We start from the raw sequence: 16,244 nt of genomic DNA, 5'->3' as shown, positions 1-16,244 counted from the left end.
GATCATTCAGAAACACACACATGTGCATACAGACACACTGCAATTCTTCATGTGTGTGTGTAACTTTGCTGCAGCCAGCCTGCATAACCTTTCAATATCCCAAGGTAAATTAGGCCTAATACTCTACTACCGCTTTTTGCTTTTGCTCACCCTTCCCCACACAGGTCATTGCTCTCACTGCATTTGAACGTCCTCAATAAGTCACACATGCATGCATGAGCGCATGCACTCCTGCTTAGCACACATGCATTGCCACCTTTTCCAAAGCACCTCACCGTTTTACTGCTGCACATGATAGTGTGGTAATTTTCTAGCAAGTCCAGCATCAGTCTTTATAGTTGGTGTACACTTGACCAGTTTCCATAATGAAATCAACAACCCTGTTACAGTCATTTTCATCAACATTTCTATTGCTTGTCTTGAGTTTGTGCTCCAACTAACGCCTCTTTTGACTTTGTTGTGTTATCAAAATCGGCTATTACCTCATAAAAAGCTTTTGTTTTATTCAGGACAGAAGTGGTTTATGCTGGAGGAACAGTTTGAGAAGTTTCTATGGATTTTCAAAATCCATTCTGACTGAATGAAGTTGCAAATTCAAGTTTACCACAGCTCTAGATCATCGGTGGAATATCCCCGTATGAGGGGAAAAAAATCTAAGATTAAAGTTTCACATACGTATGCCAGCGTACATTATAAATGCAGAATCGGTCAGAGGATGATTAATGAAATGGCAGCTTGTTTGTGCCGCTCAGGTCTCGATGTCGTCCAGTCAAATTCGACCTTCAGGGCTTTGGCACGGCTGTTTTAAAGACTTATTCCCCTATGTGAGAGTGTAGATCCATCTGGAAGAGGTCCAGCAGCCCACAGCTGACGTCATCTTAAGATCTAGCACATACACACATCCACTGTACATATACGTACACACCTACGATAGAGAGAAGACTGAGAAAGTGGGAAGGTTTAAGAGGGTGTGAAAGTCAAGTGTGTGAATGTATTTATCAGTGTTTAAAGATGGGTGCATTTGGGTGTGTTGATGGTGGGAACTGTATGTGAACCCGCCTGTGTATATGTGAAAGACAGGCTGGCAGGTGAGAAGGAGAGAAGTGTTAAAAAGGGAGAGTGTTAAAATGACAGATGGGCTGCTGAGACGAGCACAGTGATGGGAAGAAAACTGTTTGATAGAGAAGGAGAGACTGAAGCTCTCAAGGCTTTTAAAACAACCAAGAAACAAATCGAACTTGTTCTGGTAAAATTATTCACAATCAAATGTATTTGAAAACATAAACAAATCATTGAAGTCATTTTGTTAAGCACACTCTTAAATATATAGATCTTTTCAGCTTTTTCAATCTAGTGGCATCACCTTGGACAAAATTGTGTTAGAGATTTAGATTTTTTCCATTTCAAACTGCATATTTGACTCGCAGCATTGACTTGTTCATTAAAACTACATACATGCAATTAAATAACCAGGCTCCTTTTGGTTTCATCAAATTGGAAAATGGGTGGCTTGTTTACATGACAAGTGGAATCCAAGAGTTTCTGGGCCATGTACTGGCAAAGGGTGTAGAGAAGAATGCATGTGTATTATGAGGTCAAGGAAACACTTTACCTTTGCAGTATTGGTGGAGGCTGTATGAAAAGAAACATCCTCACTTCAAGTGGTAAGTGCTTATATCGGAAATACTTCAGATACTTTTTTATAATTAATATTAATCTGGAGTCTGACCAGCATTAAAACCTGGTTTATTGAATTACTGATAGTGTGTTAACACAGGGTTAAACATTGTTTCCCATGATAGAAGCATCCATGTCACTTCCTATGTGTCTTTGAGCGCGTGTTTAGAGGAAAGCAAGAGTAGGAGGGGAAATCTGTTTTAATGCCTCAACATGGGAATGCTCTTGTCATCGATGTTGTTCAGAAGTGCAGTGACAGCTGGCTCATGGTGTCTCCCTTCATGTAGTGCTAGTGCAGAGTGTGTGTAAGTGTGTGTGTTTGTGTCAGATCTTCTGTTAATCACAATGTGTCCAAAAATGCCTGTGGTACTCGCCGGGTCTTGCCACCTGCTCTGTCTTTGCGGCAGCTCTGGCACCGTCGCCCAAGGAGTTCCTCACGTTTCAGCTTCGTTTTACGTCTCCGCCAGGCCAGAAGCAGCATGAGGCTTGCAGGACTGTGTGCACTAGTTTATACACGCTGCCAAAAAGCTGTCCGTCGTGAAGCATAAGTCTGGCTTGTTTCCACCTGGATGCTGTTGTACCATCTGTTTCCATCCCAGTGATCAATTCTGACCCAAATCTTGTTGGCTTATGCAGATGAACAAGGGGCAATTGATACTCCAGAAATCAGACCTAAAAGCTTTTTGGTTTTCAACAAAATCATCACTTAATTTGTAAAGAGATGTGTTTATTATGTGAGTAGCTCTGAAGTGGGAAAGCTAAAAAAGATTCTGGTCAGAGTTTGTCAGCAGAATAGAAAATGTTGATGGAGTAAAAGACTGTCCAAGACCTGAATTTCAAAATAATACGACAAATAAATATGTTAAAAAAAATGTTATTTGCAAAGTGTTGCTGTTTCACAGGACTCAACTGTTTTCTTCTAAATGTGGTGTCCGTGTATTGAAGTAATCCAGTGTGTACTTGTACGCTAAGTTATTCCTGCTGAACATTTGTTGGAATAACGCTATCAGAGGTGTTTTCAACACATAGAGCTGTTTTCAGTTCACAATCACCAAGATCACCATATATGCTGATTTTAATTAGACTTTATATGTAAAGTTGCAGTTCAGTTCTATTAGAATGAATATAAGCAGAACTTGACATTAGCAGAAATATGCAACATGCCTAAACAGGCAAAGATAAAAAACAAAAACAGAGTAAACTAAGGAAATGAGTCCATATCCTCTGCTGTCACTTAAAAGTCCACAAGAAACAAATAAATAAGTTAGAGCGTATTTGTAAGTATTGCAGTTTTTAAAACCCATGTTATGAGTCTAAGATCCTGTCACTCCGGCTCTGTCAGATTTTATCACCCCTCATCTCATCTGCAGAAAACAAGAGGAGCTTTATTCTTAATGTTTGCCTTTTTCATTTAACAGTGTTTTAAAATCGAGCTGTAAAACGCAACTTCACAAGTAAGAGGAGAAGAAACGTGCTGCATGTGTATATGTAGATTCAAAAACATGTGAGACGGCCAACGTAGTGGAGTTTTACATGTTGTACTTCATGAGCATCTTCTTCATGTGCGTGTGTATGTGGTGTGTAAACCTGCAAGTGTGAGCAGTGTGTGTTTGATGTTCCATTTACCCTTTTTCATAATTCATAGCATTGGGAAAATGGACTGAAGCGGAGGTGGCTATCGTGTGTGTGTGTGTGTGTGCGTGTGTGTGTGTGTGTGCAGCAGGATAACAGGGTGAGTGTGCTGGGTTGGAGATGAAACAGACAAGAGCGTGTCTTTGAAATGCAAAGAGTGGTGATAGCAGTGATTGGTTACTGTGTTGAGGAGGAGCAAGGAGTTTTTTCTCAGCATTTCATCATAACATGCTCTCTCTCACACACACACACACACACTGACATATTCACACACACTGGTTATTAATGACAGCATTGTTAATTTCTTATTATTTTATTTACCTCTGTGGCATCGAATCAGGGCTGATTCGCTGCAGCTCTGAGCTTTGGTGGGTTGTGTGTGTGTGTTTTTGTGTGTCCATGTTGCACTGAGTAAAATGTTGGCACACACACACATACAGTGTCTAATAGAGGGGTCTGGGGACCAATTTATTTACATGCAGTGGAAGAGGAGCAGAGGATTGGAGGAAGAGATAAAACAAAAAAAAGGAAGGAGAGTGAAAGAGGAAACAGCAGGGAATTATGGAGAAAACCCAGTGGAACGAACAAGTTTCTCCACTGTTCCCAAGGACAGACAAGACCAATTTACTATTCAGATGGCTCAGTATGTGTGAGTGTGTGTGTGTTTTGTTGTGCCAGTATCTTCCTGTGATTTTATCATATTTCCAGAAACTCTACCCTCATCTGTGCCCAACTGTTTTACTGCCATTGGTCCACAAAAGCAGCAAAACTAAAGTTAAAGCTCTTCTACTGCGCCACATTTTCAGTTTGGAGTTTCAGTAGTCAGTTGGGCATGATCTGCAAATGATGCAGTCATGCTCTGGGAGAGAACTGAAAACATATTTAAAATGGTAAACCCTTAGCAGAAGCACTGTCTAAGTGTTGCCAGAATGTGTGTTCAGTGGGAGTTCAGTGGCTGCAGCTCATTGCAGCCTTGCACACTGGTGCCCCTGGTGATTGTCATATAACGTCTTGTCTTATTGTGCATTTATTGCATAAATACTAATGATTATCTGATTCACAGTACATTTTGTCACTTCTATTATCTACTTTAATCTCCTTGATATTCTTTGATTTGAGATTATAGGGCAGGAAGGGGTTGCAGTGCAGAGTGTTTATGTTTAAATAAGGTAGTTAAAACAATACAAATCTAATCCCCTATAAATGCTTATCCACACCAAAATGCTCAGCTGCTGCCATTTAGGAGGATTTTGCTGCTTTGTCACTTCCAGCATGGAGGCAATTTCTTACTGTGATCATACTGACAGCGGAGTGTCATCATCGTAAAATCGGAGAATAAGAGCCAATCCATGCTTTTTGCGTTTGCTTGTCCGTGCTGTGAGATCAGCAGTGGTGTGTATGTGCTAGACGAGTAAACTAGATGCTCATTTTATTCATGAACGCTATATACTGTATATTTTAACATCCTTGATACTTTCTTGTGAAGCAGTCACACATGCTGTTTTATTTTTTTTGACGCCGTCACATAGTACTCGCAAATGAGCTCTTGTATTGCTTACTGTCAGAGGTTACCATAGTGTTTTGCATCACTCGTGTGTGTGTGTAGGGAAGTGTACTTTTGAAATTCAATAGGTTACTAGTTACCCTGTTAAACATGTATTACATGTTATTATTATTACAAGTAAATAAAATAAATTGAGCTTATCTAGACGTAGAGATTGCTCCTTGTAAGCCGCCATGCTGCTGTGGTGTCACTCTCAATTTGTCCTAATAGAATTACTGACCAGTAGTTATTTTGTCATTTAATTACATGTACCTAGTTACTCCCGCGTGCTGCACGTGTTGAACTTGTGGTGCTTACTCCCAATTGTAGTATGAATAGAAGCTCATCCTTGTTCAAGGGCAAACGAAAAGCAAGAGTAAGAGTTTCAATCAGTGGGAATGAAAGGACTTTTAAATACACATTCTTTGACTCTAAATGTGGTGGTATCCTTTTTTAAGTAGCTAAATGTTGTGTAAATTCTTTTCATGTTTTAATAAATGTTTTTATGTATATACAGTATAGTTTATGTTTGCAGCTTTTCACAAGTCTTCTCTTTGTCTTCTTATGTTGCAGGCAGGACGCCAGTGACCTCTCTGGACCGATACAAAGGTACTGTTATTCTTTTTCTTTCTTTCTCCCTTTTGCCACTCACTCCTCTTCCCTTCAGCATCATCCTCAATGAGGCATGGAGTGTGTGGTGGGGTGGGGTGGGGGTGTAACACAGAAGGACAGGAGGCTGATGAGACTAGGTGGTAGGTAGAGTGAAAAGGAAATAAAGAGAGAGAAAAGGGGAAATTGGAAAGGAGAGATGTGACGCAGCTCAGATCTACAGCCGAGGAGGGTCATTAAACTAAACCCTTTGGCGACAGAGCGACAGATCAAGTGAAGGGAGGGGAGAAGGGGAGAAGAAGGTTTAAATAAGGGCCGATCTTAAAATAGCAGTACCTATTTCTCATCTGAGGCAGAGTTAACAAGAGAAGGACGAATATTCTGCCCTGAAAACCACCAGTCCCCCACCTCCCCATTTCTTCCAGCAAGAGGAGAAACTGTAGAAGATGGGCAGAAAGTGAAGGGACACTTTCCCACTTGTACGATCCATTTAACATCACAGGAACACTCATATGGAATAATGATGTACCTATAATGCTTTATGATCTGAATTAGAATCACACATAAAAATTACTGATGCAACACCCATTAACCATTACAGTTTGCATGAACTACAAGTGCAACTGGTTTTCCACCAAAGGCCCCAATAATAGTCTCATAAACATTTATAGGATCCATAATGCACCAGCAAGTGTGTCCATTACCATTATGATTTGTTGCATTTGATGTTTTGTTTCTTTGTTTTAAGTGTTTTTGTGTATATATATTGAATAGTTGTTGACATTGGTCTTTTATTCAGGTGTTTTTTGAATGGAGTATTCTGTGTGAACACATTGTATTACACAAGGCACATTGACAACACTGGGTTCATGATGGTTTGGGCTCTTCTCATATACTTTCTTTCTTTACTCGCACATTTAAGGACATATTTGAGAGTGTGTTGAATGGACTGCAACTTAGCAGACAAACAGTAAAGAAGCATAAATGTTGTGTTGATGAAATAAGTCCCATCTGTTTATGATACAGTGGCAAACAAAAAAAAATAAAAGAAGACTGAGGTTCAGTGCTCACAGTGATGCATAGCCTCCATTGAGCATGTTTAGGTCTCTGTGAGTTGAGTTTCATTCTGGAGTGAAATGAAGTGAATCTAATGGCTCCCTGGGAAGTAAGAAATCCATTTAAAAACTTTCTGTATATTTGGAAAATACTGACCGGTAATGTAAAGAATATGCTATTTTAATGGGCTGTGTCCTGTAGTTCTTTAAGTAACTTAGCAGCTGAATGGATTTAACTTTAACTTTTTCTTTCTTGTTGTTGTTATTGATTCAGCCTGTACATAACTACTTGGTACTTTAGTGATGCAGGAAAAGGGGGATAATGTTGTGCTATGATGATCAGTTCTGCTCATTTCTCTATATCGTTCCACTCTAAACCTGGTTGTATTCGTTGGCAAAGGCAGCAGGTAAATCAGCAAAGATCAAGAACAAGAAGCCAGCAAGAAGCAAAACATGGGGGGAAAAACGAGACGACGACTGTGGCTGTGAATAATTAGGCAAAATAGTTTGCTTTTGTTTTTCTGTCTGATTGGAGAAAATAGTCGAGGCTATGACTGTTGCATGAGCTCAGCCGCACACAAACGATGTGTGTTACACGCTAATCTGCCACACAGCTGTGTCATTCCGGATCGTGTGTTTACTTCCTCTCAGCGTTTAACCACCACCACCACCACCACCACCACCACCGACGACCCCCCACAATCCCCTGCAAACACACACACAATCACACAAAAGAGAACTGGGCGTATAATTTGATCCTGTGCGCTCTCCTCCTCTAATGAAGCTCTCTGGTGGTTTGACTGACACCCGGCTCGTTATTTAAGCTTCTGTTTTGGGCCAGAAGGAGGAAGAGGAGGAAGAGGAGCTGGGAGGAGGAGGAGGAGGAGGAGGGAATGTGGATGTGGAGAAAGAGATTGAAAAAGTGGAAACAAGGGAGCTAAAAGAGAAGATGGGGTAGGAATTGGGCGATTGGGGATGGATAATGGGACGTGAGCAATGAAAACAGGCTGGAAGGAGGTGAAGGAAAAGATGCTCATGGGAGTCGTAAGAAAGAAAGAAAAAGAGGAGGGAAAGATGGAGTGGAGTTTTAAAAGGAGAGGACAATAGCAATCAAGAGGAAAGAGGACAGTTTGGGAGGAGGAAAAGTTGATGTCGGAAACAGGGGTGATAAGGGGTGTGAAGAGGTTGTGTGCATGAGTGTGTGTGTGCAAGTGTGTGTATAATTGCGGGTCTTTGTGCTGATAATGTTCTTTGAAGGCACACAGCTGATAATTAGCGAGCGTGGCTCCACAGATGCCTTTCAGCATCGGTCATTATGAGCTGTAAACCTGCTATTGGCTCTGACGTGACCTCCCGAGGAAGGGAGGACGCCATACATGCACATGCACGGACCGCCCTCACGCAGAACAACACACAAATCGGCGTAAACAAGCGTTGATTAGTGTATGAATAGCATCGGCTCATGAGTGGAACAGATACAACAGCTCTCTAAAGGCCTCAAGTTCCTCTTTGGCACGAGGGCTGCAGGTGTGTGTGAGATGCACAAATGCACATACACTTCCTGTTTACTGAGCCAGACACACATAGACAGCAGAGACTGTAATTACAGGGATTCACACAATGTGGCGTCCCGGTACGCTGCGTCCGTTATTGCTTCCCCGGTTGCCACATGACAACAGCGGTCCCTCGCTATGACGACTGCTCGCTGTGCCGCTTCTGGCCCCACCTCCCCTACTAGTCTCGCATCTGAATATTTATGAGACGGGAACTGACTCACTGCAGTCAGAAGACACTGGATGGAGTATTTTCTCTCTTCGGCAGTGACAGTTATCAGTGTTAAAGGCTTCTTCCTGAGCTCTAATTTATCCCCCAGTGAAAAAATGTCCAACGAGAGCTGCAGTTTGGAAGACACGCTTTCTGAAAACACTGCCAGTCAGTGTAATTGGCAAACATGTGACGTCATTTGACAGCAAGGGAGACTTGGTTCAGTTTGGCCATTTGGCCGAGTATGACCCGGACTTTTGTACAAATACACAATGACAAAACACCTTCTCCTCTATTTCTCCGTGAACACTGGCTCCAGTTCAGCATCTGAAGGTGTTGGTCCCTTGTTTGAGGTTGCTTAAAGGGTCAATTCACCCAAATAGCTCTAGTGGTCTCTAGCCTTACAGATTGATCTTTTTGCTGTCATAACCACGAAGCGACTAAAATTTCAGAACATGTGACAAAATAATTTCTTCATGTCACTGATCTGTTGGATTTCTCTCTGCATGGCTATTTACAACTAGAGGTAAGTGAGGACACTGGGACCTTTCAGAAAGTAGCTTCGTTTCTGCTCCTGCCCCCGTTTTTTCCACCTGTTCACTTGTTCACACGTCTTTCTGTGCAGTTCAACTGTCGCAGCCGGAAAACTGGGATTATGGTTCTCATTGGGTTTTTAATTGTGGGAGGCTGTGCTGGTGTCAAACTCACCGACTCACACATCCATTTTTCATCCAAACACATGAATTATGAAGAACTGCTAATTACGGGGAGGGACAGAGTCGGGAGGAGGCGGGAGGGAGAGAGTGTCGGACGGTTGGGTATCTTTTCTCCTTTCACTACTTCACACTCTGTCCTGTGTCTCTCTGGAACGCTTTCTTTCTCACTGAATGGCACAGATTCAATTTGTGGAAAAGACACACACACACACACACACACACACACACACACACACACACACACACAGAGTCACTTGATGGCAGGTGAACATACAGTGGGCCGGGAGGGGCTTACTTCTAAGTGTGTGATTCAGACTATTGACCTGGAACACATTGGGTACTGAGAGAATAAAAACTATTACACACACACACACACACACACACACACACACACACACACAGGTCTCTGAGAGCTTGTAATTTTTAAATTCAGTCAATATTATAGTGTTCTGTATATACAAAGCCTAATTAATAAATTAGTCAGTCTTTATACATTTATACATTTACTTAATACTTGTCCATTTTATTTTGTTATACATTATTATTATTTCATTATTAAAATTTTTATGATCATGTTATATAAAATATATTCTTGGTAATTGTTCACAACAATCACAGTGTTTACATTTTTATTGAGCAATTTATGTTCATATGTTGAATGTACATGGACATGTGTCTGTATATGTGTCTGTATATGTGTCTATACATTATACATATATACACACATATATTACATACATTTGCATTTTAATTTGTTTTGTAGTAACTTATAGTAATACTGATTATGAACAGATGGTTATGAACAATCGCACACATACAGATGCAGACACTGTGCTACAGTTTGTCCATCCTACTGAAACGTTGTTGGTATGCATAAAGAGCTACACAAACACCACACACACACACACACACACACTACACCCTGCTACACACACTCACAGCAGCATGCCCCAGGGTTTTCTGGGATAGTGGAGTATTTTTTCTTCCAGCTGATGCTCTCTGAGGTGGCAGAAAGCTGAAATGGGTGTGTCCTCTTCACATTCCAGTGCATCCCTAAAATAACAACAACATATCTATTTATTCTATAATTTGCTATTGTTGTACATTCATCACAAAATCTGTGCAGATTTCTTGCTTGCTTGCTCTTACAAGCAACTTCTCCCCCAGCAGAAACCTCGTTGTTCCTGTAATTAATCATTATCACATTAATTTTGAGGCGTTTGTACCACTCGGAGTAAAGAACCACACTGGTTGTTTATGTTCATTAAATCACTTCTGCAAATACAAACCTCTCAATAACGAGCATAAAAATGGAAAATAACGTCAGATTTGCTCTCGCTTCTCCGTTTCACTTACATTTGCTTGTCCTTTTTTTATTTTCCTGCTCAGGCTCATATGCACTCCTGTGTGTGTGTGTGTGTGTGTGTGTGTGTGTGTGTGTGTGTGTGTGTGTGTGTGTGTGTGTGTGTGATGCTGGGGGAACTCAGTGTGACTTTTTTTTTCCTCTCTCTCTCTTTTTGAGAGGCTCCAGATGGCTGAGAGACAGGTGAGCCAATTAGCAAGTCTCACTACACAGCGACATCATCACACCGGCGAAGCACAACAGCTAAACACACAAGCGCGCTCACACACACACACACACACACACACACACACACACACACACACATCCTCGCAACATATCAACATTGCACATGACGCTGTAGTTTTAACGTTATCACCATAAAGCTGTCGGTTTGTCAATATTCTGTCTCGAGCCCATCAGTGTCATTGTGAATATAAAATAGATTTTACAAACTGTAACGACGTTGGGAATGATGACAAATGATCCTCTAATTTTAGCTTATTATTATAGCTGCCTGCTACATACATTACTGTGTGCCTATGGTGTGGCCCATTATGCATGTTTTATACGACCCAGAAAACAGGCATAATGGGAAGATTTGAATTGATTTGCTTGTGTATTCATTTATTTTCAAGGAGCCAAAAATATTTCAGCAAGCCTCGCTGATGTTCATTATAATTCTAATGAGGTCGAAATCTTCACAAAGGAGGAGAAAGCGGCAGGAAGACAGCAAGTCTAAACACAACAACAACCTCGATCTCTCTTTTTCCCTTCATCCCCCTTTCTCTCTTTCTATCCCTCTTCTGTCGCATCATCTCGGGGCTGAATAGCTCAATATTAGACATAGAAAATGCAGATTTTGCCATTAATGAGCCATAAGCTGCTGTGGAAAGCACAGTCACAGCTGACCCCAAACACTCATCCCAGCTTCTATATGCGAATACCTGTTTGCGTGTGCATCCAAATGACTATACATACACTTACACAGTGCTTATTATTTGGATGGCTCTTGTTTGTTTGTGTATTTTTCTTTTTGTTAAGGGATAATTGAGCAGCTATGACGGCTGCTTTCCCACCTAATGGAAGGGGACAAATTAATCTCCCTGTGCTAATGTCTGCAAATGGAACAGGACTATTCCTGCCACTGCAATGCTCAACCAACCTGCTGTGAGTGAGTTTGAATGAGTGAATGTGTCAGGTTGAGGCTTTTATATACACCTGTCAGCTCTGATTATGGATCCAGTTTGTATTATTCACAAGTGGTAGTGCTAATAGTTCTAAATAGTTCTAATTCTTTTTCCTCTGCGGTGTTGAGGAGTTTTATTTGAAACACTGATTTTGAACTCAGACAAAAAGATTAGCAGTTGTTCAACACACATATTTCAGAATATACAGAAATACATTTACTGGGAACTCCAGAGTCTTATATAAAGGTGTTTGCACTAGCAAATATCAAAGTTCACTGCACTGAAAATCGTAAGGAATCTCATTACATCAGAGAGCAATGTGTATTCAGATGGAAGGCTGCACTGAAGACGTTAGAAGCAGGAAATGAGACGGAGTAGTTGTTATTGACTGCAGTGAAAAAAAGGAACAACACAATTTACTTACTCTCATTGCTTTTCTGGAGACTTAAAGACGTGAGTTTAGTCCCGGTGAAGAACTACAAGAACTACAAGGTGGACACATGTAGTTGTCGTTCCTACACATAACCACAGCTTTAGAAACTTTAAAGCAAAATGTTTAAATACCTTAAAGCCTTGTAGTTTGCTTATAAAGACTAAAGACCCTTTTGCTTTTTGCTGTGCAACAAAAACATGCACTGTAATGGCTAAATTGTAGTGGTTGGAACTAATCACTGATTAGTAAGGGCTCACTTTTTCTAAATGGCTTTGTCAGCACTGTTGCATATGAAGTTACAAACTGAGGCCATAAATGCAAAAAAGACCCAGTTGTAAAAAAAAAAAAAAACAATTACAACTTCTTTTTCTACTCAAACACCAGCATGACCCAAAATCTGACTGCAGTTAACACGTTTGTATATATTCATAATGCTTGGTAGAGATGCTGGGTGAACGTCATCCTATTTTCTCATCTTTATAGCCCATGATCCCGGAGCCGTTCTTCCTCCTAAGCCTCTTCCCATGGATGACCTCCAGGGACGATTGTTGCTGCTGTTGGAGTACAGAGGAGTTGATTACGCGGCAGTGCCGCAGCTTTGTTCCAACCATATGCCCGTCCTTGGCTTTGGACAGAGAGAGAAAAAAGAAATAGATGGAGAAGAAGAAAAAGAAGAAGAAGAGGAGTCTTATCTCTCCCTCTGGGTCTTGCAGCCTTTCATTTCAGATTGTCTTGGTGACCTTCTGGCCCCGCCCTGTTCATCCCGACCCTCTGCTGCATCTCTTGTTTACTGTCCCATAATAACATTGTCAATGGCAACAATACGCTTGCTTATCGCGAGGTGTCGGCTGCCACAATGGATGAATGACGGCGTAATGGGAAGGCGAATTCGTCCCGTTGTCATCTCCAAGTCTTTGGAGGCACTCTCCTACTTGGACGTGTGTGCCGGTGAAAGATAAGATTAATTCTTTATATCGCGGGCTGATTGTGGAATCTTGTATCTAATGCAATTTTTATTCCTCACCCCCCCTCCCTTCCCTTCTTTTCCTTTTTCTTTCAAACTGCAGAGTCAAGCATTTTTCCTTCTCTGTTTGGGGAAAAAATCTAAATAATTTATCTGTGTTTTGGTGCCTTTTTTCCCTCTCCTGTACTTAGAGGCAGAGTGGAGAGAAATGGAACGGAGACAGACAGGAGGGAAGGCAGATGAGAGTGTTTGTTTTTTTTTTGTTTTTCTTTTTTGAATGGGATGAACGTGAGCAGCATGCAGATGCAGAGGAGAGCAAGAAAAGGGAGCAAAGGATGGCAGGAAGGAGGCGAATTGGTGGAGGGGTGAACCCTCGGCTGGAGAGGGGCCTACAGACTTTCGTAATCCCTCTTTTATTAATGTGAAGCCAAGCTCAGCAGAATGCAGGCTCATAGACATAACACAGCTTCTCACAACTGACTGTCTTTAGGCCTCACTGTCTCTTACATGCAGATCTGCTTCACTGGCATGACTGGCTGAGTTCCACCCCTCGCAGTCACCAGACGAGTCAGCCGCCCTCAGTTAAAGCGACAATCAGCCGTTTATTCCGGCCTCAGTCCGGCATGCTTCCGCCTGCAGAGTCAAACTCTCAAGTTTTTTGATCCCGCTCGGGTCCTAGACTTGGTGTTTGGCACAAAAAGCATCCTGCGTCCTCATGGAGCCCTGCACGTTACCATGACAACAGCCCTTACATCACTCAGTGCCCCCCACGTAGCCAATGGGCATTGACCTTTCGCTGTCAGAGCATGTTAGAGAGCAAGAGCCACAGAGAGAGAGAGAGAGAGAGGTGGGGAGAGACAGAGAGAGAAAGCAAAGCAGGCACTCGCTGGAAACAACAAACACAAATAGGTCATTAAATTGTAAACACAAGTTAAAAGAGACAGAGACTGCTCGGTTTGAGCCGTGATCTACAGTTACTGCAATGTCTGCACCAGACTGTCTGCGTCCCCTGTGAATGACAAAAACAAGATGCTCGTCTTCAGAGGGCGTGATGTTACTGCTCAGCGGGGAGGCGAGCGGCTTTCGAATGAATAAAATATAAAAACGAGGAGTTAAAATAGGTAAATGTGGCACATTGCTTTGAGAATGGGACCAATTTTCTCTTCCTGCAACCCTGTGCTTCTGTCTTTTCCTGACTCTGACAACACGTCATCTCTTCTCCAACAGCAGCTCTTCAGCACTGAATAATGTGCAGAGGGTTTAGAGCATCAAGTACATAGGTAGAAGTACTAATTATAAAGGTGATGGTATGGAAATGTGGAAAGGCTCTACCCCTCCTTTACATTTAAGAAAAAACAAGTCACCCTTTTATCAAATTGTGCACCACAGCCTGACAAGATAAAAGAAAAATTAATCCCAGGGGCACAGGAGCGATTGTCCGTGCAGGTGAGTTCACACGTCAGCAGTTTTCTATTAGCGCAGATACTCGTGTCAGGAAGCTGCATACAAAATGCTCATGTTTACTAAGCTAGCTGACATGTGATTCCAAAGATTACCCAGGGTGAAGAGAGCGCCAAGGAGTTTAAAGGGCAAACATGCAGGGCGTGTCTCTTAGCATCACGTCATATGTCAAACTGAACAAGCTAAACAGAAAAAAAATTACATTTGATGGTATCGACCGTGTGACAGTGACATAACTGATGCTTTTCTGGAGTGTCACACCTTGGAATTACTCACAAGACATAGCACAGTGGCATTAGATGACATGGTGTCAATGCTAATTGTTGCTACCTAACACAGCAGGACAGCTATTTAAATACATGCGTGTTCCCCTTAACATTGATGAGCGTGTGAAGGAGATAGAAAAGCGATGGCTGGGAAGCACATTGTTTTTCTTCTCAACATCTTTGTCACCTCCTGTGGGTGGTGAAACATTGTTTTTTATGCAAAAACATCATTTAGTGCAGCTTTAATCACTGAATGTTAACAAAAAAAAATATTGTCAGTGTAAATGACAAGTTATTAGTCATCACTGACAGCTCTCAGGAACTACAACATTTGTAGAACTTAATTGTATACGGTAATCTTAATATATCGCTCCATTGACCAGCTCCGTGCTTTTTTCTGCTCTTTGCATTCAGATCATTCTGTAATTACCAGGAAGCAACATATGATCAGTGGCTGCAGCATCTGTTTGATTCGAGCAAATGCACAGGAACCTTACATTAGCGTGCTTCTCAGTTCTGTCGCCCGTTTCGTGCTCTTATTCACAACTTTATTTTTTGCCCTGTGTCAATATTTGCCGCCGCTGCGAGCCTGCCATCAGTTTGGCCGAGATAAAATGCAGTGAGAGGCTGATCTGATTTGAATGGTAAACAACAGAGGCGGAAATGGGTAATTAAGTTAGAACTTAGCAAAAGTGTCTGCTGCATTTTAATAGCGATGGCCCGTGCACGCCGGATAATTTAGGATTTCAATTGTTGTTGTTTTTCAGTGAAATGCAGGTGTTTTGTGAAGACAGACGATTTTGCCCTGTATGCCAAACATTCTAATGAAGCTCACGTACAATCCATAATTTTAACTATCCCCCACCTGCCAGCCAGCAACACACACACACATAGAGTACACAAACAGACATAGGCATAGTACCCACACACATACACACAATATGCACTAATGAAGCTGTTCTCCTCTTCTCTCTTTTTTGTTCCTGGCTCTGTGAAACATGCATAAATCATAATAAACAGAGAGATGAATTTTTAATCAGCAGCTCCCTTCCTGTGTCTTCAGCCTCTGCCTCCTATGGGGAGGAGATGCTGTGATGTGCCAGGTATATGGAGCCAGATCTGGCAGCGCCTCCTTCGGGAAGGCTACTCACTGAGACATTCCTGTCTGGACTGCTTCTTCCCGTGCAGGATCTGCTGGACCAAGGGCGTCTGTCTGGAGACTAGTCTGTCCCAGCCAAAACATGCAGTATGTACCTGCAGGAGGCTGAAGTTCAGATAGAATCTGACATCTAAGAAGTCTTGTTAAAGTTACAGCATCATGGCTGGAGATCTGTGATGTAGCTTTAAAAGGTATCGCTCACACAATCACCTGTAGGTGGTGCTTCTCAAACAGCCCTGAATGGCTGTGAAAATGAACAAAAGTCCAGTCAGGAGCCTGGAAATGGAAATGCTAGGGATTCTAGATGTTGCATGTCTTTGTGATATACTTTATTAATATAATAAAAAGTATTTTCAGGGTTATTGCCACTCAGTGCACCTTTACTACAGTGTACACAATTTATTTACTTCATAAAACTGTCTGAAAAGATGGC

General features: G+C 41.8%; 1 protein-coding gene across 1 annotated transcript in view; it reads left to right on the top strand.

Annotated features, from left to right (window-relative positions):
- celf2 (cugbp, Elav-like family member 2) overlaps nt 1–16,244 on the top strand; it is a 157,819-nt gene that overhangs the window by 29,738 nt on the left and 111,837 nt on the right. The window contains exon 2 of the mRNA XM_026363445.1: nt 5,426–5,461. Within this exon, the coding sequence (XP_026219230.1) occupies nt 5,426–5,461 (36 nt within the window). The remainder of the gene's footprint in view (nt 1–5,425; nt 5,462–16,244) is intronic.

The sequence above is a fragment of the Anabas testudineus genome, chromosome 23 (genome assembly GCF_900324465.2).
Source record: "Anabas testudineus chromosome 23, fAnaTes1.2, whole genome shotgun sequence".
Classification (NCBI taxonomy): Eukaryota; Metazoa; Chordata; class Actinopteri; order Anabantiformes; family Anabantidae; genus Anabas; species Anabas testudineus.
The sequence above is the reverse complement of the archived record's forward strand: the minus strand, read 5'-3'. Positions and strand labels throughout refer to the sequence as shown.